General features: G+C 47.3%; 1 protein-coding gene across 1 annotated transcript in view; it reads left to right on the top strand.

Moving 5' to 3' along the window:
* Positions 1–23,928, top strand: part of LOC121554929 — a 73,044-nt gene that overhangs the window by 44,296 nt on the left and 4,820 nt on the right. The window contains exons 3-6 of the mRNA XM_045212028.1: positions 3,081–4,475; positions 4,518–5,044; positions 15,328–15,520; positions 17,320–17,518. Coding sequence (XP_045067963.1) covers positions 3,111–4,475; positions 4,518–5,044; positions 15,328–15,520; positions 17,320–17,518 — 2,284 coding nt within the window. The 5' untranslated portion in view covers positions 3,081–3,110. The remainder of the gene's footprint in view (positions 1–3,080; positions 4,476–4,517; positions 5,045–15,327; positions 15,521–17,319; positions 17,519–23,928) is intronic.

Below are 23,928 nucleotides of genomic sequence, written 5' to 3'. Positions count from 1 at the left end.
CGACACAGCAGTAATTGTTCTTGGATTTCTGGGACTGCATTTTCTTCGTCGCCGTTCATTTCCCCCGGCTAATGAACAAAGATACTCGCAACATCATTTGGGAGAACTGCCAACAACAGGTGTGGCAAGCATGGGATAGAACACGGCTCTGATTGGCTGCTGTAGTCTTGGTTCAAATAAAATGGCATAGATGAAAGTGTTGAGCTGCGGGAGCGCAAAGCTTTTTTTCTATGCCGTTTCGCTTTCATACAGTATATGCCGTGCTGCTCCGTAGGCTACTGTTTAATGCAGGCAGGAATATTGTGGCATCACTACAGACCCGGGTTTGATCCCAGGCTGTGTCACAGCGGGCCGTGACCTGGAGACCCATGAGGCGGCGCACAATTGGCCCAGCGTCGTCCGGGTTAGGGGAGGGTTTGGCCGGCGGAATGTCCTTGTCCGATCGCGCTCTAGCGACTCCTTGTGGCGGGCCGGGCGCCTGCAAGCTGACTTCGATCGCCAGTTGTACGGTGTTTCCTCCGACACATTGGTGCGGCTGGCTTCCGGGTTAAGCAAGCAGAAACAGTGCGGCTTGACATGGCTCTCGACCTTCGCCTCTCCCGAGTCCGTACGGGAGTTGCAGTGATGGAACAAGACTGTAACTACCAATTGGATATCACAAAATAAGTATTGGTAATTTTCGGTTTATCGTCCCAGCTCTAAAACACACACACACAAATGCGAACTAGCAAAAAGGGATATCTTGACAGGCTGCATCACCGCTTGGTATGGCAACTGCTTGGCATCCGACCACAAGGTGCTACAGAGGGTAGCGAGTACGGCCCAGTACATCACTGGGGCCAAGTTTCCTGCCATCCAGGACCTCTATACCAGGCGGTGTCAGAGGAAGGCCCTAAAAATTGTCAAAGATTCCAGCCACCCAAGTCATAGACTGTTCTCTCTGCTACAGAACGGCAAGTGGTACCGATGGACCAAGAATGGAACCAACAGGACCCTGAACAGCTTCTACCCCAAAGCCATAAGTTAGTGAACCAATAGCTATCTGGACTATCTGCATCAACCCTTTATGTACTAACTCTTTTGATTCATCACATAAGCTGCTGCTACTGTTTATTATCTATCCTGTTGCCTAGTCACTTTATCCCTACCTATATGTACATATCTCCCTCAATTACCTCTTACCCCTGTACATCGACTCGGTACTGGTACCCTGTGTATATAGCCAAGTTATCGTTACTCATTGTGGATTTATTCCTTGTGTTATTATGTTTCTATTATTTCTCTTTTCCTCTCTGCATTGTTGGGAAGGGCCCGTAAGTAAACATTTCACTGTTAGTCTACATCTGTTGTTTACCAAGCACATGACAAATAACATTTGATTTGATTCATCAGAATGATTGACAACCTCCAGCACTGAAAGGATTCACTTGTCTGCATACATTTAGATGAAGAGGTAAATAACAGACATTTTGTTTTGGCACGCAGCTCATTCAATCCAGCCACACAAATTAGATTTGAGGACAGCTGATGTATTTCCAGGAGCAGAGTTTTTAATTAAACCTGAATATCGTCATTTTACCTCCAGCATGTTAGGAATATTGATCAAACGTATTATCTACTATCAAACTAAGCTATTTTTCTCTGGAACTGTAGAGCCAGCTGGTAAAAGAGGAGGGGGGCATTGGTAAATAAACCTATTTTTATTGCATTCATCAATACATCGGGGAGGGATGAGGTATGATGATTCTGCCTAATGCAGCACTGTTTCATAACTATGTGCGGTCTGTCTTTCGACCCTGATCTGTGCTGAAGAGTACAGAGGTAGCTAGCTAGCTATACGGATGGCCCTGTCCTGGCCCTGGCCCTCAGCCATGCAATCTGTACTAATTACAGAGAGAGGGAGGAGTTAGTCCACTACACAGCACTATTGCTTTCTTTCTCTTCTCTTCTCTTCTTTTCTCTCTCTCTCTCTCTCTCTCTCTCTCTCTCTCTCTCTCTCTCTCTCTCTCTCCTTCCCTCCCCTATCCTCTCTCTCTCTCTCTCTCTCTCTCTCTCTCTCTCTCTCTCCTTCCCTCCCTATCCTCTCTCTCTCTCTCCCCCTGTCTCGCTCTCTCTCTCTCTCCTCTCCTAATCCACCGCTCCTCTCTGATTAGTAAAATGAACGCCGAAGGCTAACTGCAAAGTGGCAGTCTTCATTACTGTCCGTTCAGCTTAATGTTTTATTTTCCTCCTCTCGTTTTTCATCATGGCCCAAGAAGAAAGAGAGAGGGAAATAAATCCCTTATTTTATTCATTGCTGTGGAGCAATGCCATTTTTAGAAAATTAAAGTGATTATTCAAGTTAACGGAAGGAATCACGCATCAGGGACAATGACATTGTGTGGAGTGGGGATGCGCTGTCCTCTGTCCCTGTGTCCTAGTGTCATATTGTCCTAGTGTCATATTGTCCTAGTGTCATATTGTCCTAGTGTCATATTGTCCTAGTATCATATTTCCCTAGTATCATATTGTCCTAGTATCATATTGTCCTAGTATCATATTGTCCTAGTATCATATTGTCCTAGTATCATATTGTCCTAGTATCATATTGTCCTAGTGTCATATTGTCCTAGTATCATATTGTCCTAGTATCATATTGTCCTAGTATCATATTGTCCTAGTGTCATATTGTCCTAGTGTCATATTGTCCCAGTGTCATATTGTCCTAGTGTCTTTTTGTCCTAGTATCATATTGTCCTAGTATCATATTGTCATATGTTCTTTGATGGTTGATTGTCACATGGCCAAAACCACAGTATCAGCATCTCACAGAAGCTCAACCATCGAGCTAAGGTCAAAATGTAATCGAAAAGAATTGTAATCTCATTCATAACATGTACTGTATGTACAGTATGGAATGTATTTGTCATTTCAAGGATTATCTCAACAACCCTCAGTGTCTGTCCTTCAAATTCAATTCCTGAAATGTTTTAGTACAGATCACATATAGATGCACTGTGACAGTGTGTGTGTGTGTGTGTTTGCAGACAGTGCTCTTTCTCCCAGCTCATTCCCCTGTGTGTCTCATCTCTGTCCTTTAGGGCCAGTTTCCCGGAGCCTCTCTCTGAAGTATGGTGGCTCATACTGCAGCCATGCCGGACGTGAAGGCCCCTCCACCATGTGACTACCCCTCAGCGGGCTGTTCCCCCGGCCAAGGCCACGGCCTCGCGGGCTACACCTGCACCGCTGGTCTCACCATGGATCTGGAGCCTTGCCTTAGCCTCACTGACTTCCCCCTGCCCCAACCCCTCTCTGGCTTCAGAGGCCACAGCGTACCCTGCTACCCGCCCTACCCTGGCCAGTGCCCCTTCATACCCCGGTCTAACAGCAGTGCATTGCTCACTAACCTGGGGCTCCGGTACTGCTCCACCAACAGTGTGCAGCACCCAGCCAGAGGTCCTGACTCTGGGCTGGGGTTGGGGTCAGGGTTAGGCTTGGGGCCCAACCCAAGGCCCTATTGGAACATGAACCAAGGCTGTGGAACTAGACTCTACCGCAGCATGGAGAACCTGAACTGGAGTAATTCTATGTCTGAACCAGGCCTCTACTGTTCCCCATATAGCGCCCCCTACAGGGGCAGTGTGGACAGTGGGTTCATCTTCCGCTGCACTGCTACCAGCCACTGGTACGATGGGCCCCCGGAGGGGACAGGGCCCCAGGGCTATGGTCCTGAGAGCCTGGCTTTCTACCCCCAACCCCGCCTGGGGAGGGGTTTGGGGGGGTTGGGGAGGAAGGAGCTGCCCCTCTTCCCCCAGTGGCTGTTCCCCGGCGCAGATGACTGGGGGGTGAACGCTACCACCAATGCCAGGAAGGGGCTAAGGGAGAAGCTCCGCCTCCAAAGCGCCCGATCGGCAGCGGAACCACTGAAGCCTCTTCGACCTCAAGTAACCCCAGGCAGTACCACTCCCATCCTGAGGGGGTGCTCAGAGAGGGACTCATCACCCCACCAGAGGTACGTTGGGAGACCCCTGTATGTCCGGCGCCTCACCAGCCCTGAGGAAATCAAACAGGAGGTTCTGAGACGCCTTCAGCTCCGCCGGCAGAACAGCACCCCCAACCTGTCCCTCCACGCCTCCCTGGAGACCCCTCAGACCCCGGACATGGCCATGTCCTTCACCACCGAGTCCATCTGTGTCACTGGGAGTAGTGCTGAGCTCATAGCCGAGCGTAAGAGGCCCCCCATGGGCCGCCTGCACATCCCTACCTTCGAGGAGTTTAAGAGGATGAGACAGAGAGAGGGAGAGAGTGGACAGACAGAGAGCAAGAGTAATGCTACTACAGTAACAACTAGAGACCAACAGCCAGAGACTGGTACAGGCAGCCAGAGCCCAGGGACAGGCAGAGACTGTAAGACTCAGACAGCCCCATTGGGACGGCGAGACTCTCATTCTGCCACTGTGAGAGAGAGGGAGGAGGAGAGGGGGAGCGAGGGGAGGAGAGGCAGTGGAGAGAGGGAGGAGAGGGGGAGTGTGGAGAGGAGAGGCAGTGGTGAGAGGGAGGAGAGGGGGAGCGTGGAGAGGAGAGGCAGCAGTGGAGAGGCCATGCAGAGTGACAGCTCCCCTGTGGCTCCTCCACCATACATCAGTGGAGAGGGGAGTGTGATGGTAGTGGAGCTGACTCCTACAGCCAGCACTTTGAAAACAGCCTCTCCCATCGTCACTGTTCCTACTCCCCAGCCAAAAGTCAGCATTCAGACCACAGTCTCTAACAAAGCTATATGTACAGGCCCTACTCCCCGCTCTCCCCTCCAGCCCTCCAGTAAGACCCAGGGGGAGGGGATCATGGATCATACCCAGGCCCAGGACAGCAGGCCTAGTGTGGGGCTCAGTGTGCCTCGGGCCTCCCAGGTCCCCTTCCCTCCTCCACACAGGGAGAGTGCTGTGGGCCCCTCCAGCTGCTGCCCAGCCCTGCTCCTGGACAGGACTGACCTCTCCAGCTATGGAGCCAAGATCTACAAGATGAAGGATGGGTTCATCGGCTCCGCCCTGGACCTCATCAAGAAGAGGTTAGTAAGCAGGTGAAGGTAAAGCTGAAGCTGAAGGGGCTGGGGGGAGACCATCACTAATTTGATCATCAATGGGATTCAGTCATGTACAATAATGAAGTGTTTATCTAACTCAGTTTGCCTTATTGCTTTGTGGAACCTACTGTATGTGCTTAGTAAGATGAAAGCCAAAGCTAATTGAATATCAGTTGGACCTTAGCCATGTAAAGAGATCATTAACAAGAAAAGAAAACTAGAATATTAAACACTAAATCTACCAGTTAATTTACTGCTAGTTTTCATTTAAGATGGATGCACATGCTTTTGCCAAAAAGCTTGTTTTGAAGCCTGCTTATGCTCTTTGATGGCAGAATTAGATCTAATGGCATGTGCTGTAGTGGTTTTTTGCAGGGGCGACATTAGTGTTAGTGTTGTTATTGATTTATCACAGCTTATTATGAACAGCTGTTACAGTTAACAGGGTTGGCTACCAGAGGAGGCTGTTGTGGCTGTGCCAGGGTCTCCCGTCTCCAGTCTGACACATCATTTCCATAGCAGACCCAACTGGGTTCAAATAGGATTTGTAATCTTTCACATACTTTGAGTGTTTGTCTTGAACCTGCCTGGAATGCCAGATGGATAGGTTGTGTAGTTTTGGGACAATTCATTGGTTCCATTGCGCCAGGGAAGTTCCAACAAGCACATATAAAGTATTTGAAAGATTTCAAATACAGTTTCAACCAAGGTCTGCTCCATAGGCTCACAGTCACAGGACAGCTGGTTGGCACTTCAGGTTGGCACCGCCACCCTCCTCCTCCCCCTCTCACTGTGGCAGCTGGTTTAGGCATACTGTTTGCTAAACAGATGAAGCCTCCAGTCTGGTGTGGTTAGGCAAATCAGGGAGAGATGTAGAGCCTGATTTGGCATTGTTCGTAGGCTGACAATCTAGCATTCACCCAGGCCAGCACACGACATCAGACTCAGACAGGCACGTGTCGCCTCAAGGCCTTCCCACACTGTACGTCGGATTCAGTCTTTTACGATTATTTTACGACACACTGTGCAATGTTACCAAATTAAAATCTTGATATCAACCTGGCCAGATTGTACGATTTGCTTCAGTTCTGTTGTCACATTCTGCGATTGGCTTGCGAGGCTATGTCAGCAGACGTAGGCTACGTCAGCCGACTTACATGGTGACTAGACCGGGCACGCGCGTGCACCATCGCACGCATGTCCATCCACACCAGACGCGATCAGGACACGCAGGTTGAAATATCAAAACAAACTCTGAACCAACTATATTAATTTGGGGACAGGTCGAAAACGCATGAAACATTCATGGCAATTTAGCTAGCTTGGTTTTATGGCGGACTATAACCCAAAAAGGTGTATTGCCGTCACCAACTGGACGGGTTGAAACCAAAACAAGGTAAAAAGAAAATCCATACGTGATAGGGAAACTAACTTAATCCACCCCCAAAAAAATAGTACATTGACAAAACAAAACAAAACTCCCATTCTCCTCTCCCTTCTCAGGCTCTAGGGCCAGAGAGGGTGGTACGGCTTGTGACAATATTCCATGTAACTCCTTCGCCAATAAATCTTTCAGCCCCAGGAACCGCTCCGCCGCTTCCACAGTGATTTCTATCTTCCTGGACCTTCTCTCCACCTTGGCAGTGCCATTTATCACCATAGCTATAAAGGCCACAAAGTCCACCTTCTTAACCTTTAAAATGTCAGGATCCTGCTGGTGAAAGTGTCACATTTTCATCACTTTTATAACACATAATATGATATTTTCCACAACTTGGACATCTCAGCTTCTCCCTTCTGCAAACACTTGAAACATGACCAAAAGTTTTACAATGATCACACTGCATTGGTCTTGGGATAAATGCTCTGACTCTGTAGTTAATATCCCCTAACTGCACTTGAGTAGGGAGAGACTCCATATCAAAAAACTAAAGAACAGATAGACTCTTTTTCTTCATTCATTTCTTCATCCCACGTGCATCAATCACTCCAGGAATATTTTTCATCTCTTCAACATCTACTTCCCACGAGACGCCAGATATAATCCCCTTGAGGGGTGCCCTGTTCCTAAGAGACACACACGACACTTCAAACTTATCAAATCGGGTGAGACGCAACACACGTTTCTTCTGATCCTCAGAAGCACACAAAAATCAAAACCAGCCTGCCTCTCGTGAACCTCACAGCCTTCACTCTACCCAGCACTCTCTCTACCAGTTTGGATATCTCAAATGGATTCCTCAAGATTGGTAATTCGATCAGCTGTTCCTCATTTACAAACCGTACTCCTACAAGATACGAAGTGACATTCTCATCACTGTACTCTACTTTGCTCTGTTTTCCTATATTTTGGACAATATTCCAATACTCCTTGATTCTACTGCCCCGAGTGGCGCAGTGGTCTAAGGCACTGCATCGCAGTGCTAGCTGTGCCACTAGAGATCCTGGTTCGAATTCAGGCTCTGTCGTAGCCGGCCGCGACCGGGAGACCCATGGGGCGGCGCACAATTGGCCCAGGGTAGGGGAGGGAATGGCCGGCAGGGATGTAGCTCAGTTGGTAGAGCATGGTGTTTGCAACGCCAGGGTTGTGGGTTCGATTCCCACGGGGGGCCAGTATAAAAAAATTAATATGTATGCATTCACTAACTGTAAGTCGCTCTGGATAAGAGCGTCTGCTAAATTACCAAAATGTAAAATGTACTGCCATTAGATTCAGAATCCCTTCATCATCCTCTTCCGCCATATTTTTTCCCTCTGTCTCCCGAGCGTCCCCAGTTGAATTTTGGGAGTTTTTCTCAGTTCATCTTTCAATCACCCACGTGGGTATATGCTCCTAAAAACCAATGAGGAGATGGGAGAGGCGGGACTTGCAACGCATCAAGTGTAAAAATGTGTTATATTTTAATGCCTGGCTACCCAGATGCTTGTTGACGCGCGCGCGCGAGCGGTGTATGTGTACATTGATTTTGCAGCACGCAGCGGGAGCGGTGTGGTCAGCATGTTAGGTTACCCCAACTGCAGCAGTGTATTTGATCTGCGTATGTGCCAGCACCAGCAGCGCAAAACTCCCCCTATGCTTATGCGGAAGTGAAGTGAGTTCTGAAAAACTGAAAGTTTGCATCTTATAAATAAGTTTCACATACAAACTTTATATGTCCGACATCAGAATCAAAAAGCTTCCAAAAAATACCATGGTTGTTGTGGTAGAACATTTATTTTGATTTGCGATTTTGGGCATTGATCAAAATCCCATAATGTAGCCTGATTTCAGATGTGTAAACAAGATTATTAGGGAAATCGTTCTTCTTGCAAAGCATGTAAACGTTTAATCAAACTATTATATTAATCTGATTATTCACATTATTCGTATTATTGTGTGCATACGCAGAGCTAACTGTGTTCCTATTCATCACTAGACACAGTACACGATAAAAGCTCATTTCTGACACTGCCAGAACTTTGTCGGAGCCTATGACTGCCCGCACATAGTGGTACTTAATCGGCAGACCTAGAGCCTGTCACATTGAACGAGCCAAGATGTCCGAAAATCGTTTATGACCTAAGAATTTGCCCACGACGTGGACATTTTGTCTGGGATGGCTAAAATCGTACAGTCTGTGCGGGCCTTTAGACACGGTGAAGATTTGTTCTGAGATCTTATGGTTCTTATGGTGTATAACAGGCTCAGGACAAGGTGTAGTATACTAGAGAAGAGTTATAGGATTGTAAGTGTCAGTGGTGACCATGAGAGGAATGGATAGCCTTGTATTCTTATTTTTGTGTGTTATAAATGGCTCACTCTCTGACAGTCAGTCAGGCTGCTCCACTGTGCCTCCTTCTGTCACCCATAGATATCACTGTGTCTGTCACCTCTCCCCCATAGATATCACTGTGTCTGTCACCTCTCCCCCATAGATATCACTGTGTCTGTCACCTCTCCCCCATAGATATCACTGTGTCTGTCACCTCTCCCCCATAGATATCACTGTGTCTGTCACCTCTCACCCATATATATCGCTGTGTCTGTCACCTCTCACCCATAGATATCACTGTGTCTGTCACCTCTCACCCATAGATATCACTGTGTCTGTCACCTCTCACCCATAGATATCACTGTGTCTGTCACCTCTCACTCATAAATATCACTGTGTCTGTCACCTCTCACCCATAGATATCACTGTGTCTGTCACCTCTCACCCATAAATATCACTGTGTCTGTCACCTCTCACTCATAAATATCACTGTGTCTGTCACCTCTCACTCATAAATATCACTGTGTCTGTCAACTCTCACCCATAGATATCACTGTGTCTGTCACCTCTCACCCTAAATATCACTGTGTCTGTCACCTCTCACCCATAGATATCACTGTGTCTGTCACCTCTCACACATAGATATCACTGTGTCTGTCACCTCTCACCCATAGATATCACTGTGTCTGTCACCTCTCACCCATAGATATCACTGTGTCTGTCACCTCTCACCCATATATATCACTGTGTCTGTCACCTCTCACCCATAGATATCACTGTGTCTGTCACGTCTCCCCCATAGATATCACTGTGTCTGTCACCTCTCCCCCATAGATATCACTGTGTCTGTCACCTCTCACCCATAGATATCACTGTGTCTGTCACCTCTCACCCATAGTTATCACTGTGTCTGTCACCTCTCACCCATAGATATCACTGTGTATGTCGCCTCTCACTCATAAATATCACTGTGTCTGTCACCTCTCACCCATAGATATCACTGTGTCTGTCACCTCTCACCCATAAATATCACTGTGTCTGTCACCTCTCACTCATAAATATCACTGTGTCTGTCACCTCTCACCCATAGATATCACTGTGTCTGTCACCTCTCACCCATAGATATCACTGTGTCTGTCACCTCTCACCCATAGATATCACTGTGTCTGTCACCTCTCACCCATAGATATCACTGTGTCTGTCACCTCTCACCCATAGATATCACTGTGTCTGTCACCTCTCACTCATAAATATCACTGTGTCTGTCACCTCTCACTCATAAATATCACTGTGTCTGTCACCTCTCAGCCATATATATCACTGTGTCTGTCACCTCTCACCCATAAATATCACTGTGTCTGTCACCTCTCACCCATATATATCACTGTGTCTGTCACCTCTCACCCAAAGATATCACTGTGTCTGTCACCTCTCCCCCATAGATATCACTGTGTCTGTCACCTCTCACCCATAGATATCACTGTGTCTGTCACCTCTCACCCATAGATATCACTGTGTCAGTCACCTCTCACCCATAGATATCACTGTGTCTGTCACCTCTCACCCATAAATATCACTGTGTCTGTCACCTCTCACTCATAAATATCACTGTGTCTGTCACCTCTCACCCATAAATATCACTGTGTCTGTCACCTCTCACTCATAAATATCACTGTGTCTGTCACTTCTCACTCATAAATATCACTGTGTCTGTCAACTCTCACCCATAGATATCACTGTGTCTGTCTCCTCTCCCCCTAAATATCACTGTGTCTGTCACCTCTCACCCATAGATATCACTGTGTCTGTCACCTCTCACCCATAGATATCACTGTGTCTGTCACCTCTCCCCCATAGATATCACTGTGTCTGTCACCTCTCACCCATAGATATCACTGTGTCTGTCACCTCTCACCCATAGATATCACTGTGTCTGTCACCTCTCCCCCATAGATATCACTGTGTCTGTCACGTCTCCCCCATAGATATCACTGTGTCTGTCACCTCTCCCCCATAGATATCACTGTGTCTGTCACCTCTCCCCCATAGATATCACTGTGTCTGTCACCTCTCACCCATAGTTATCACTGTGTCTGTCACCTCTCACCCATAGATATCACTGTGTCTGTCACCTCTCCCCCTAAATATCACTGTGTCTGTCACCTCTCACCCATAGATATCACTGTGTCTGTCACCTCTCACCCATAGATATCACTGTGTCTGTCACCTCTCCCCCATAGATATCACTGTGTCTGTCACCTCTCACCCATAGATATCACTGTGTCTGTCACCTCTCACCCATAGATATCACTGTGTCTGTCACCTCTCACCCATAGATATCACTGTGTCTGTCACCTCTCCCCCATATATATCACTGTGTCTGTCACATCTCCCCCATAGTTATCACTGTGTCTGTCACCTCTCCCCCATAGATATCACTGTGTCTGTCACCTCTCACCCATAAATATCACTGTGTCTGTCACCTCTCACCCATATATATCACTGTGTCTGTCACCTCTCACCCATAGATATCACTGTGTCTGTCACCTCTCACCCATAGATATCACTGTGTCTGTCACCTCTCACCCATAAATATCACTGTGTTTGTCACCTCTCACTCATAAATATCACTGTGTCTGTCACCTCTCACCCATATATATCACTGTGTCTGTCACCTCTCACCCATATATATCACTGTGTCTGTCACCTCTCACTCATAAATATCACTGTGTCTGTCACCTCTCACCCATAGATATCACTGTGTCTGTCACCTCTCACCCTAAATATCACTGTGTCTGTCACCTCTCACTTATAGATACCACTGTGTCTGTCACCTCTCACCCATAGATATCACTGTGTCTGTCACCTCTCACCCATAGATATCACTGTGTCTGTCACCTCTCACCCATAGATATCACTGTGTCTGTCACCTCTCAACCATAGATACCACTGTGTCTGTCACCTCTCACCCATATATATCACTGTGTCTGTCACCTCTCACCCATAGATATCACTGTGTCTGTCACCTCTCACCCATAGATATCACTGTGTCTGAAAGAGGACAGAGGACAGGGGAAGGTTTAATAGTTTCTCATCTCCATACTGCTTATGAATTGCTATAATTTATGAGGTAGCTTTTATCAAGGGGTTTAATACATGTATGTAGGCTATTTTGTGCTAATATACAGTATGTTCATATTCTAACATACAATATATTCTTAGTAGGTTTTAATTTGACCTCTGTTAGCTGTGAGCTGTGTGAATATTTTAATAGCATAAAGTTGGTCATTAAAAATGTGTAATTTTCTAAGGGTATGCATGCACCCCAAGCTTCTAGTTTTAACCAGTCTAAACTCCACTAAACGCTCCTCAGTGTCCCATACAGGCTTGCAATCTTGATGGCTATCGAACTGTGGCTAGTCTGATGGCTTTTTCACCAGGCAACTACAATGCTATTCCCATGTATTATACTGTAGTGTACAGCTGATGGGATGGTGGAGCAGGAATCTATTAACGGGAAGTTCTGGAACAGTGCTCTTGGGTGTGCTTAAGCTCTGGGCTCTCAATTTCCTAATGACAAATACACACGTTATGGTTTTAATGTCCTATTTTCCCCTAACAGGGACTTTAATATTTAAACATGAATGGAGAGATTGATTAGGCCTACTAATGTATTTAGAATGTATGGATTCATACAAACATACAGTATATATGACGGCTATATGGCGACTATATACTAATTTAAATGTCACATTGTACCGCAGGCAGGGACATGTGATATACACAGTCTGTAGGCTAACAAATTAAGTTCCAGGTTATTACCCCAAATGCATCATACAGGCTGACAGGTAATATCTGGAAGGAAAGATTTTAATGACAGTTATTCCAACTGGAAGGAAACGCCGGCAGCAGCTTCTGTTTATTGCCTCTTTCTAGGCTGCGTCGCAAATGGTACCCTACGCATTCCCTACATAGTGCAGTACTTTTGACCAGAGCCCTATGGGCCTTGATATAAAGTAGTGCACTATATAGGAAATAGGGTGCCATTTGGGATGCAGACCTAAAGAAGGAGCATGTTAATTATCCCGTGTAGCCCCTGGCACCTGCACCATCTGAAGATTCGGGGGCAGAGTTCTTTTTTGTTGCTTTGTTGCATTTTAAAGACTTCAGAACCACTAGTGAGTGTTGCTAATGGGTAGGTCAATTGTGTGTGTGTGTGTGTGCCTGCGTGTGTGTGTGTCGTGTAGCTCAGTTGGTAGAGCATGGCGCTTGCAGTGCCAGGGTTGTGGGTTCGATTCCCACGGGGGACCAGTACGAACAAAGTATGAAAATGTATGCACTCACTACTGTACACTCGCTCTGGATAAGAGTGTATGCTAAATTACTAAAATGTAAATGTGTAAGGTGTGTGTGTTTTCTCTGATTAGTGTGTGACGGCGGTGCAGTCAGATCTTCCTCTGGCCTGAGACGTCAGCAGGTGGAACTGTGGATTATTTGTATGCTAATGACGGGTCCATGACGAGCTGAGATGGAGGCTTCAGACAAATACAGCACAGAGTTGTGTAACAGGCCAATTAATAGAGGAGACGTCATGCAAATTCACAGAGGAGATGTTATTCTACATGACAGACCAGAGAGAGATGGCAGTAGAGCAGGTTAAAGGAGGCTAGAGAGACAGGATGACTATGTAAACGTGATAAATAATGACTTTCACACATTGATGATTGACAAAAATGATTTAAATGTAGAATATTGATTAGCGTTCCATTTACATCCCTGACCAAATAGCTAGGCTATTTTCGTGTCATAGAAAAATTGATCTTTGGGAAGGAAATTGAGATTTTTGTCCGTCTAGTGCAGTCAATCACAATGTGACGTGAACGGACACCATGATTGTGGCAGGCGGACTGGTCTGTTCTCATGTTCATTCTGCAGCTAACTCATACTATGTGTGTGCATGCGTGTGTGTGTGTGCTCGGAGCATGTCTGGTCGGCACACAAAGGAACCAGAGAGGTGCAGACAGACAGACAGATGTATGATGCAGGTAGAGAGAGAGCTGTGGTGTGGAGCGAGGGAGGGAGGCAGCATCCTGCCCTGTGGTCCATGTGGTGTGGAGCGAGGGAGGGAGGCAGCATCCTGCCCTGTGGTCCATGTGGTGTGGAGCGAGGGAGGGAGGCAGCATCCTGCCCTGTGGTCCATGTGGTGTGGAGCGAGGGAGGGAGGCAGCATCCTGCCCTGTAGTCCATGTGGTGTGGAGCGAGGGAGGGAGGCAGCATCCTGCCCCTGTGGTCCATGTGGTGTGGAGCGAGTGAGGGAGGCAGCATCCTGCCCTGTGGTCCATGTGGTGTGGAGCGAGGGAGGGAGGCAGCATCCTGCCCTGTGGTCCATGTGGTGTGGAGCGAGGGAGGGAGGCAGCATCCTGCCCTGTGGTCCATGTGGTGTGGAGCGAGTGAGGGAGGCAGCATCCTGCCCTGTGGTCCATGTGGTGTGGAGCGAGGGAGGGAGGCAGCATCCTGCCCTGTGGTCCATTTGGTGTGGAGGAGGGAGGGAGGCAGCATCCTGCCCTGTGGTCCATGTGGTGTGGAGCGAGTGAGGGAGGCAGCATCCTGCCCTGTGGTCCATGTGGTGTGGAGCGAGGGAGGGAGGCAGCATCCTGCCCTGTGGTCCATGTGGTGTGGAGCGAGTGAGGAAGGCAGCATCCTGCCCTGTGGTCCATGTGGTGTGGAGCGAGTGAGGGAGGCAGCATCCTGCCCTGTGGTCCATGTGGTGTGGAGCGAGGGAGGGAGGCAGCATCCTGCCCTGTGGTCCATGTGGTGTGGAGCGAGGGAGGGAGGCAGCATCCTGCCCTGTGGTCCATGTGGTGTGGAGCGAGTGAGGGAGGCAGCATCCTGCCCTGTGGTCCATTTGGTGTGGAGTGAGTGAGGGAGGCAGCATCCTGCCCTGTGGTCCATGTGGTGTGGAGCGAGGGAGGGAGGCAGCATCCTGCCCTGTGGTCCATGTGGTGTGGAGCGAGGGAGGGAGGCAGCATCCTGCCCTGTGGTCCATCATGTGGTCCAGGAGTTCAGGTGTTAATGGGAATTGATGCGTCTCATTACCCAGTCCCTGAGCCCCTCTGCTGCGGAGAGAAAGGAGAAGAGAGGGGGGTCGGTCCCTGGAGAGGTGGAGGGGAAGAGGAGGAAGGGAGGATGAAAACTGAATGATTTGAATTGTGTGATGAGAGGAGAGGTGCCAGGAATCATAATTCCATCCTCTGCCGTTCTGCCTCCTCTAACACCCCTCCTCACCCCCCCCTCGCTCTCTCTCTCCCTTTCTCTCTCTCCTTCTCTCTCTCTCTCTCTCCCTTTCTCTCTATCCATCCATCCCTCTCTCTCTCTCTCTCTCTCTCCCTTTTTCTTTCTCTCTCTCTCTCTCTCTCTCTCTCTCTCTCTCTCTCTCTCTCTCTCTCTCTCTCTCTCTCTCTTCTCTCTCTCTCCCTTACTCCCCCTCCCTCTCCCTTCTTCTCTCTCTGTCTCCAGCTGCAGTGCAGAGATTGTAGCAGTGGAGGCCCCCGTCAGGCTGTCAGGTGACCAGGACGACAGCACTAACATCGCTCCCCCACCAGATTGTCAATCCTCCACCGTCTCCATGACAACCGCGGCGGCCTGTGGAGAGGAGGCTTGCGACGAGCCTGCAGCAGCAGGAGGAGGAGAGGAACTAGCTGCAGAATGCGTAAGGAGAATCTCTCCCCCCCCCCCTCTCTCTCTCTCTCTCTTTCTCTCTCCTTCACCACATCTTTATTCATTTTCATTTTTGAACCCTCTCTCTCTTTTACTCTGTCTGTCTCTCACTCAATATGCTGGAGACAGTGGTGGGCTGTAGCACGCACACAGACAGGCGCATGTGAGGATGGTTAGGGCAGAACAGAACAGAACAGAGGGACTGCGTATCCAGGCAGGCAGGCAGCAGGCTGCAGACACACACACACAGAGCCAGGCAGAGGTCTGTGATGAGCCACTGACAACCGCAGGCAGGCAGGCATGCAGCTACAGCCTCAGCGTCTTCCTCCCAGCCCAGCTCTGCGTCTGCCTGGGAACAGGACTCAGCAGAGAGGGAGGATTAAAGAGCAGGTTCATGGTGGTAACTGACGGGGCTTCTTCATCTCATCTGTGTGCTGTGCTGCTTGGCTTGCTCAGCTGTCTGTCCTCCTGTCCTCTCTGTGTGAAACGCAGCTACCCAGCTGCTAGCCGTCTGTCGGTAGCTGTCGGTGCATTGTGTTAATTTGTGCAATAATCCGACCAACACGTCTCTGCCTCTGCTGGGGTTGAGGTTACAGCATCAAGCATCACGTATCGACAACCAGGGTAGTTGGGTTTATGGCCGACAGTCCGTCATGTGTTTTGTATGAGGAAGGATGCTATAGGTGAGAACGAACGCTAACGTCATATATTCCACCATTGCTTTTTGCTCATAGCTCAGTCATTGTTGCTGTTGTATGCACCGGCTTATTTAATGCATGGAGAATGGCAGTGCATTTTTCCAGTCATGGCCAACCGCAATTCATTAATACCCCCATCCAACCGCGTCATTAATTATTCTGTGTGATACCTGAGCCCTAGCTACGTGTCTTATTTCCCGTCCTTGTCTTGTTGGATATGACAACATACCACAATGCCCTTCGTTTTCAGCCACGGTCATGTTGTTTATCATGCGTAGGTCTGCAGCTATCTGTTGTTTTTCAAGCTGATGCTAGGAACCACAGAGTCTAGACTTTAGCAGTTTTGGGGCCGATCGATGATGACCTGTCAATCAATGAGCTGCTGTCATTCAGCTCTGTCGATCACTAATGATGCTGAATGAGCATCTGTAGAGGGGTGAGGAGTCAGGGGGTCACCCTGTCAGTCTGATGACCTTTCACCTGATCTTTAGTTCCATGATGAGGCCCACCAAGATGTATGCAGGAATAATTTGACCGACGCCAAAGCAATCAATGCAATCCATCCTTGAACAGCACCTAGCATTGGTGCCATTGTGTCAGGCTGAGAGAAACTCATAATGTTGTCTTGGGGTATTTCTAAAATCTCAAAGGCTTCCCTAGCATTCCCATTCCATTCCATGGCTTCCCTAGCATTCCCATTCCATTCCAAGGATTCCCAAGTCATTCCGTGAAGGAAACAGATATTTGGTCTGTCTGTCTGAGTACGTACAACATTGACAGCCTCTCAGAGTCAAGGGTATCATATTAACAGTCTGTATCTCAGGATACTAAACACCATTTCATTAGTCAAACCTACCAGGTTCAGAATGGATCAATATCTGTTGAGATTGAGAGGGTGATGGCACCATTAGCAGGACTATTCTATGCTACAGAGCATGTTCTCAATGTGTTGTACAGCCAACCCACGTCCTATAGGCCTCTCACGTTACCATCTCCCTCTCACTCTGTCTCTAACACTCCATTGGCTCTTTCAGTTTCAGCCAATAGCAGGTGACATATTCAGTTGATTGACAGGTGTCTCTCCAATCAGCAGCACTCTGGCCTGGGCTGCAGGCGCTCCAGCTCGGACGCAGCCTATGAACCGGCCAAATCGGTAAGGGCCCAGCGCGAGTGCCGCCTCCGGCCCCACTACAGCGACCCCATGCCGGCCGACGCCACAAAGCGCAAACAGCTGGAAATGAAGATCGCTGCCGCTGCACGCCTCCACAGCCAGCGACGGGACAGGGACAGCGGTGGGTGGACTTACTGTACATGGTGTCTTGTCTCTATGCTGTATCTAGTGTTGTACAAACCAAATGTCCCTATGGGATGATACGGTGATGAGGTGTGTGTTTGAGTGTATGAATGAGTGGCCGCTATTCTAAAAAGGCATTAACATCGCAAAAGGAAAATATTGGAGTCTACTTTGTGTGCGAACCTACCTACTTTGTCATTGAACCCAACTCTAGTCCCCACATCCCTGTCCAGCCCATATTGAACATCCCTGTCCAGCCCATATCGTACATCCCTGTCCAGCCCATATCGTACATCCCTGTCCAGCCCATATCGTACATCCCTGTCCAGCCCATATCGAACATCCCTGTCCAGCCCATATCGAACATCCCTGTCCAGCCCATATCGAACATCCCTGTCCAGCCCATATCGTACATCCCTGTCTAGCCCATATCGAACATCCCTGTCCAGCCCATATCGTACATCCCTGTCCAGCCCATATCGTACATCCCTGTCCAGCCCATATCGTACATCCCTGTCCAGCCCATATCGTACATCCCTGTCCAGCCCATATCGTACATCCCTGTCCAGCCCATATCGAACATCCCTGTCCAGCCCATATCGAACATCCCTGTCCAGCCCATATCGTACATCCCTGTCCAGCCCATATCGAACATCCCTGTCCAGCCCATATCGTACATCCCTGTCCAGCCCATATCGAACATCCCTGTCCAGCCCATATCGTACATCCCTGTCCAGCCCATATCGTACATCCCTGTCCAGCCCATATCGTACATCCCTGTCCAGCCCATATCGAACATCCCTGTCCAGCCCATATCGTACATCCCTGTCCAGCCCATATCGAACATCCCTGTCCAGCCCATATCGTACATCCCTGTCCAGCCCATATCGAACATCCCTGTCCAGCCCATATCGTACATCCCTGTCCAGCCCATATCGTACATCCCTGTCCAGCCCATATCGTACATACATATCGTGGTCCTCTGTAGCTCAGCTGGTAGAGCACAGCGCTTGTAATGCCAAGGTAGTGGGTTCGATCCCCGGGACCACCCATACACAAAAAAAAACATGTATGCACGCATGACTGTAAGTCGCTTTGGATAAAAGCGTCTGCTAAATGGCATATTATTATTATCCCTGTCCAGCCCATATCGTACATCCCTGTCCAGCCCATATCAAATATCAAGTCTTACTTCATCATAATCACACATTATCCTCAGGAATAGTCTTTCCTAACACTAACCTCTTCGGGGGTAATTCCCCTAATCAATCCTGACAACGCACCCTTCCACCCAACTACCCACACGATTCATTACACTCACCCTTCTCATCCTACTTACCCTTTGGGCAGTCTTCCCAGCGGCCTTGTCTGGCACGGAGCCCATGTTGTACAGGCACAGAGACTCTAACAATGAGCCAGGTTAAGAAACAAACACCCATACACACACATGAACCCAACCTCAGGCTATCGTGTCATGCCACAAATTGTATTATTCTTGACTGTGACCTCTCTTACTAAAGTGCTAGCTTTACATAATGGACCTCACAACTGCAGTGTGATTGTCTCTTTGCTATTGAAACAGCTGCCTCCAGGACAGTTAAGATCTTTCCGAGTCACTGCACTCATATTTAGAGCCTGAGCCCCCCTCGACTCTGTTCTCCTCCGATTGAGTGCACTGCAGCCAGCTGAATCAGTAACTAGCTATCGTGTGTGATTTTTAAATGGCATTTTTCAGAGGCCCTTACAGTAATTTACCCTAACATTTTAAGATTGGGCTTGTTTTGAATAGTAGAAGCCTATTTAGTTTTGTGTCTTTTCGATACACTCTTAGAAAAAAAGGTGCTTGTGAAAGTATTCACCCCCCTTGGTATTTTTCCTATTTTGTTGCCTTACAACCTGGAATTAAAATGGATTTTTTGGGGGTTTGTATCATTTGATTTACACAACATGCCTACCACTTTGAAGATGCAAAATATATTTTTTGGTGAAACAAACATGAAATAAGACAGAAAAACTGAAAACTTGAGCGTGCATAACTATTCACCCCCCCCAAAGTCAATACTTTGTAGAGGTACCTTTTGCAGCAATTACAGCTGCAAGTCTCTTGGGGTATGTCTCTATAAGCTTGGCACATCTAGCCACTGGCAAAACTGCTCCAGCTCCTTCAAGTTGGATGGGTTCCGCTGGTGTACAGCAATCTTTAAGTCATACCACAGATTCTCAATTGGATTGAGGTCTGGGCTTTGACTAGGCCATTCCAAGACATTTAAATGTTTCCCCTTAAACCACTCGAGTGTTGCTTTAGCAGTATGCTTAGGGTCATTGTCCTGCTGGAAGGTGAACCTCCGTCCCAGTCTCAAAACTCTGGAAGACTGAAACAGGTTTCCCTCAAGAATTTCCCTGTATTTAGCACCATCCATTATTCCTTTAATTCTGACCAGTTTCCCAGTCCCTGCTGATGAAAAACATCCCACAGCATTATGCTGCCACCACCATACTTCACTGTGTGGATGGTGTTCTCGGGGTGATGAGAGGTGTTGGGTTTGCGCCAGACATAGTGTTTTCCTTGATGGCCAAAAAACTCAATTTTAGTCTCATCTGACCAGAGTACCTTCTTCCATATGTTTGGGGAGTCTCCCACATGCCTTTTGGCGAACACCAAACATGTTTGCTTATTTTCTTCTTTAAGCAATGGCTTTTTTCTGGCCACTCTTCTGTAAAGCCCAGCTCTGTGGAGTGTACGGCTTAAAGTGGTCCTATGGACAGATACTCCAATCTCCACTGTGGAGCTTTGGAGCTCTTTCAGGGTTATCTTTGGTCTCTTTGTTGCCTCTCTGATTAATGCCCTCCTTGCCTGGTCCATGAGTTTTGGTGGGCGGCCCTCTCTTGGCAGGTTTGTTGTGATGCCGTATTCTTTCCATTCTTTTTATAATGGATTTAATGGTGCTCCGTGGGATGTTCAAAGCTTCTGATATTTTTTTATAACCCAACCCTGATCTGTACTTCTCCACAACTTTGTCCCTGACCTGTTTGGAGAGCTCCTTGGTCTTCATGGTGCCGCTTGCTTGGTGGTGCCCCTTGCTTAGTGGTGTTGCAGACTCTGGGGCCTTTCAGAACAGGTGTATATATACTGAGATCATGTGACACTTAGATTGCACACAGGTGGACTTTATTTAACTAATTATGTGACTTCTGAAGGTAATTGGTTACACCAGATCTTATATACATATACATACATATACACATACATACACTACCGTTCAAAAGTTTGGGGTCACTTAGAAATGTCCTTGTTTTCGAAAGAAAAGCAATTTTTTTGTCTATTAAAATCACATCAAATTGGTCAGAAATACAGTGTAGACATTGTTAATGTTGTAAATGGCTATTGTAGCTGAATACGTCAGATTTTTTATGGAATATCTACATAAGCGTACAGAGGCCCATTATCAGCAACCATCAGTCCTGTGTTCCAATTGAACGTTGTGTTTGCTAATCCAAGTTTATCATTTTAAAAGGCTAACTGATCATAAAAAAACAGCCGTTTCACATATAATTCACTGTATCACAATTCCAGTGGGTCAGAAGTTTACATACCCTAAGTTGACTGTGCCTTTAAACAGCTTGGAAAATTCCAGAAAATGATGTCATGGCTTTAGAAGCTTCTGATAGGCTAATTGACATCATTTGAGTCAATTGGAGGTGTACCTGTGGATGTATTTCAAGGCCTACCTTCAAACTCAGTGCCTCTTTGCTTGACATCATGGGAAAATCTAAAGAAATCAGCCAACACCTCAGAAAAAAGATTGTAGACCTCCACAAGTCTGGTTCATCCTTGGGAGCAATTTCCAAACGCCTGAAGGTACCACGTTCATCTGTACAAACAATAGTATGCAAGTATAAACACCATGGGACCACGCAGCCGTCATACCGCTCAGGAAGGAGACACGTTCTGTCTCCTAGAGATGAACGTACTTTGGTGCGAAAAGTGCAAATCAATCCCAGAACAACAGTAAAGGACCTTGTGAAGATGCTGGAGGAACAGGTACAAAAGTATCTATATCCACAGTAAAACGAGTCCTATATCGACATAACCTGAAAGGCCGCTCAGCAAGGAAGAAGCCACTGCTCCAAAACCTGCCATAAAAAGCCAGACTACGGTTTGCAACTGCACATGGGGACAAAGATTGTACTTTTTGGAGAAATGTCCTCTGGTCTGATGAAACAAAAATATAACTTTTTGGCCATAATGACCATCGTTATGTTTGGAGGAAAAAGGGGGACCCTTGCAAGCCGAAGAACACCATCCCAACCGTGAAGCACGGGGGTGGCAGCATCATGCTGTGGGGGTGTTTGCTGCAGGAGGGACTGGTGCACTTCACAAAATAGATGGCATCATGAGGAAGGAAAATTATGTGGCTATATTTAAGCAACATCTCAAGACATCAGTCAGGAAGTTAAAGCTTGGTCGCAAATGGGTCTTCCAAATGGACAATGACCCCAAGCATACTTCCAAAGTTCTGGCAAAATGGGTTAAGGACAACAAAGTCAAGGTATTGGAGTGGCCATCACAAAGCCCTGATCTCAATCCTATTGAACATTTGTGGGCAGAACTGAAAAAGCGTGTGAAAGCAAGGAGGCCTACAAACCTGACTCAGTTACACCAGCTCTGTCAGGAGGAATGGGCCAAAATTCACCCAACTTATTATGGGAAGCTTGTGGAAGGCTACCCAAAACGTTTGACCCAAGTTAAACAATTTAAAGGCAATGCTACCAAATACTAATTGAGTGTATGTAAACTTCTGACCCACTGGGAATGTGATGAAAGAAATAAAAGCTGAAGTAAATCATTCTCTCTACTATTATTCTGACATTTTACATTCTTAAAATAAAGTGGTGATCCTAACTGACCTAAGACAGGGAATTTTTACTAGGATTAAATGTCAGGAATTGTGAAAAACTGAGTTTAAATGTATTTGGCTAAGGTGTATGTAAACTTCAGACTTCAACTGTATATACATTTTATGGACACAGTCAATTTTACAATAATTATATTTTGTTTATTTTTACTCCTGAACTTCCTCTACCCTCAACCTCTCTGATAATTTTCATGATGTTCATCTGGTTTGCTTCTATATGCCATATATTTAGGGAATATGTTAGTCAATATGCCATATTGGGCTGGGGGTAGATCAGCTTTAATACTTCAGATAGATTGTAACTTCCATCAATGTAATTGTCTGCACCACTTCCAATCCCCCATATGTATTTTTTTTTTTACTCAGTACTTTGTTGAAACACCTTTGGCAGCGATTACAGCCTCAAGTCTTCTTGGGTATGACGCTACAAGCTTGGCACACCTGTATTTGGGGAGTTTCTCCCATTCTTCTCTGCAGATCCTCTCAAGCTCTGTCAGGTTGGATGGGAACGTCGCTGCACAGCTATTTTCAGGTCTCTCCAAAGATGTTCGATCAGGTTCAAGGTGCTTAGTGTCGTTGTCCTGTTGGAAGGTGAACCTTCGCCCCAGTCTGAGTTCCTGAGCGCTCTGGAGCAGGTTTTCATCAAGGATCTCTCTGTACTTTGCTCCGTTCATCTTTCCCTCGATCCTGACTTGTCTCCTAGTCCCTGCCGCTGAAAAACATCCCACAGCATGATACTGCCACCACCACGCTTCACCGTAGGGATGCTGCCAGGTTTCCTCCAGATGTGACGCTTGGCATTCAGGCCAAAGAGTTCAATCTTGGTTTCATCAGACCAGATAATCTTGTTTTGTCCGGGTCTGAGAGTGCCTTTTGGTGCCTTTTTGGCAAACTCCAAGCGGGCTGTCATGTGCCTTTTACTGAGGAGTGGCTTCCGTCTGGCCACTCTACCATAAAGGTCCGATTGTTGGAGTGCTGCAGAGATGGTTGTCTTCTGGAAGGTTTTCCCATCTCCACAGAGGAACTCTGGAGCTTCCTGACCAAGGCCCTTCCACCCCGATTGCTCAGTTTGGCCGGGCGGCTAGCTCTATGAAGGGTCTTGGTGCTTCCAAACTTCTGCCATTTAGGAATGATTGAGGCCACTGTGTTCTTGGGGACCTTCAATACTGCAGAAATGTTTTGGTACCCTTCCCCAGATCTGTGCCTCGACACGATCCTGTCTCGGAGCTCTAAGGACAATTCCTTCGACCTGATGGCTTGGTTTTTGCTCTGACATGTATTGTCAACTGTGGGACCTTATTTAGACAGGTGTGTGCCTTTTCCAAATAATGTCCAATCAATTGAATTTACCACAGGTGGACTCCAGTCAAGTTGTAGAAACATCTCAAGGATGATCAATGGAAACAGGATCCCCCTGAGCTCAATTGAGAGTCTCATAGAGAAGGGTCTGAATACTTATGTAAATAAGGTATTTCTGTTTTTTATTTTTAAT

The sequence above is a fragment of the Coregonus clupeaformis genome, chromosome 40 (genome assembly GCF_020615455.1).
Source record: "Coregonus clupeaformis isolate EN_2021a chromosome 40, ASM2061545v1, whole genome shotgun sequence".
NCBI lineage: Eukaryota > Metazoa > Chordata > Actinopteri > Salmoniformes > Salmonidae > Coregonus > Coregonus clupeaformis.
This window is presented reverse-complemented; position numbering and strand designations above follow the sequence as displayed.